Source organism: Seriola lalandi, unplaced genomic scaffold (genome assembly GCF_002814215.2).
Source record: "Seriola lalandi dorsalis isolate HSWRI2012SDOR001 ecotype SW California unplaced genomic scaffold, Sedor1 jcf7180002053478, whole genome shotgun sequence".
NCBI lineage: Eukaryota > Metazoa > Chordata > Actinopteri > Carangiformes > Carangidae > Seriola > Seriola lalandi.
In genome coordinates, this window is record NW_019524031.1 from 33526 (window position 1) to 35102 (window position 1577).

Below are 1577 nucleotides of genomic sequence, written 5' to 3' on the forward strand. Positions count from 1 at the left end.
GTCTGGGGGTTGGCATAGGGGTCAGGAGAGGGCCGGGAGGTCAAAGGTGACTGCTGGGTGAAGGGATCGGTGGCCTGCTGGCTGTAGTCAGGGCGGGGCGTGCCGGGCGTCTGGGCATAGGGGCTTCGGTGGGGAGACCCCAGTCCTGACAGTGGACTGGAGGGGAAGGGGGGGTCCTGCGACTGGGGGAGGGCAAAGCCCAGGTCTGTGGGTCTGGACGGGTCCCTCCTTCCTCCTCCTATAAACACCTCCTGCTGGTGCTGGGGGGGCATAGGGGCTTTAAACACCCCACCCTGGAACAGTTCACCAGGACGGCCGAAGGATTCAGACCCCCCCATACGGAGGTTACCGCTGTGAGGAGTCCTCTGGTACGTCTCCGCTGTTCGGACAACAACATGTCTACCTGTGTGGTCGGGGGCGGAGCTCAGCACACCTGCTCTGCTCTGCTGCAGCCCTGCAGGAGGAGACGAGGAGGATACGTGAGGAAGAGGAGACATCAGGAGGAGGAGGAGAAGGAGATGACAGGAGGTGGAGATAACAGGAGAAGACGTTAGGAGGAGGAGGAGATAACAGGAGAAGACGTTAGGAGGAGGAGGAGATAACAGGAGGATGAAGAGACAACAGGAAGAGGAGGAGGAGGAAACGTCAGGAGAAGGAGACATCAGGAGGAAGAGATAACAGGAGGAGGAGGAGACGAAAGGAAGGGGGGGTGGTAGTTACCTGGTTGGGGTCCCAGGGCCCTGGAGACATCGGAAGTCTTGGCATCGGGGGACCGTGCGGGGGAACCAAAGGCATCGTGGGCCGGGGAGGCGCTGAGGGAGTTGCGACGTTGCTGCTGGGGTGTGGGGGGACCACCAGACTGGGAGGAGGAGGGGCGGGGAGTCCCTACTACCTTGCTGTAAGGATCCCAGGGCGAGGAGGGGCGGGAAGAGGGCGGGGGGAACATCTGGGGGGAGGACGGGGGCTGGTGGAGAGGGGAGGAGGGGTGAGGGGAGTGAGGGAGCGAGGAGAAGCCGGACGGGGGAGGAGCTTGCGGTCTGAGGAAGACGTCGTCTGCCAGTCCTGAACTCTGGCCCCCCTGCAGGAGGAGGTGCTGCCTGGACTGAGCCTCCCTGGATGCAGACGGATGGAGGGGGGAGGCGTTGCCCCCGGCGACCGGCTGCTGGGCGGGGGTCATGGGGCTGCGGCTGCCACTCTCAGGGGACAGATATCCCGTCACGCGCTGCGTGGCGAGGAGCTGCTGCTGCTGACGCTGCTCGTTCTTCACCTGCTCCAACTTCTGACACGCCTCCATCTTAGCCAGCTGCTTACTCTTCTGACGCAGGAGCTGAGAGGAGCAGGAGAGAGAGGGAGGGGAGAGAGAGAGGGGAGCAGGAGAGAGAGGGAGGGGAGAGAGAGAGGGGAGCAGGAGGAGGAGAGAGAGGGAGGGGAAAGAGGGGAGAGAGAGGGAGAGAGAGAGGAGCAGGAGCAGGAGAGAGAGGGAGGGGAGAGAGAGAGGGGAGCAGGAGCAGGAGAGAGAGGGAGGGGAGAGAGAGAGGGGAGCAGGAGGAGGAGAGAGAGGGAGGGGAAAGAGAGGA

The 1577-nt window shown here is 63.5% G+C and overlaps 1 protein-coding gene across 1 annotated transcript in view; it reads right to left on the minus strand.

Moving 5' to 3' along the window:
* Window positions 1–1577, minus strand: part of LOC111651182 (histone-lysine N-methyltransferase 2C-like) — a 56197-nt gene that overhangs the window by 19999 nt on the left and 34621 nt on the right. The window contains exons 31-32 of the mRNA XM_087172616.1: window positions 721–1327; window positions 5–454 (exon numbers count right to left, since the gene is read on the minus strand). Coding sequence (XP_087028742.1) covers window positions 5–454; window positions 721–1327 — 1057 coding nt within the window. The remainder of the gene's footprint in view (window positions 1–4; window positions 455–720; window positions 1328–1577) is intronic.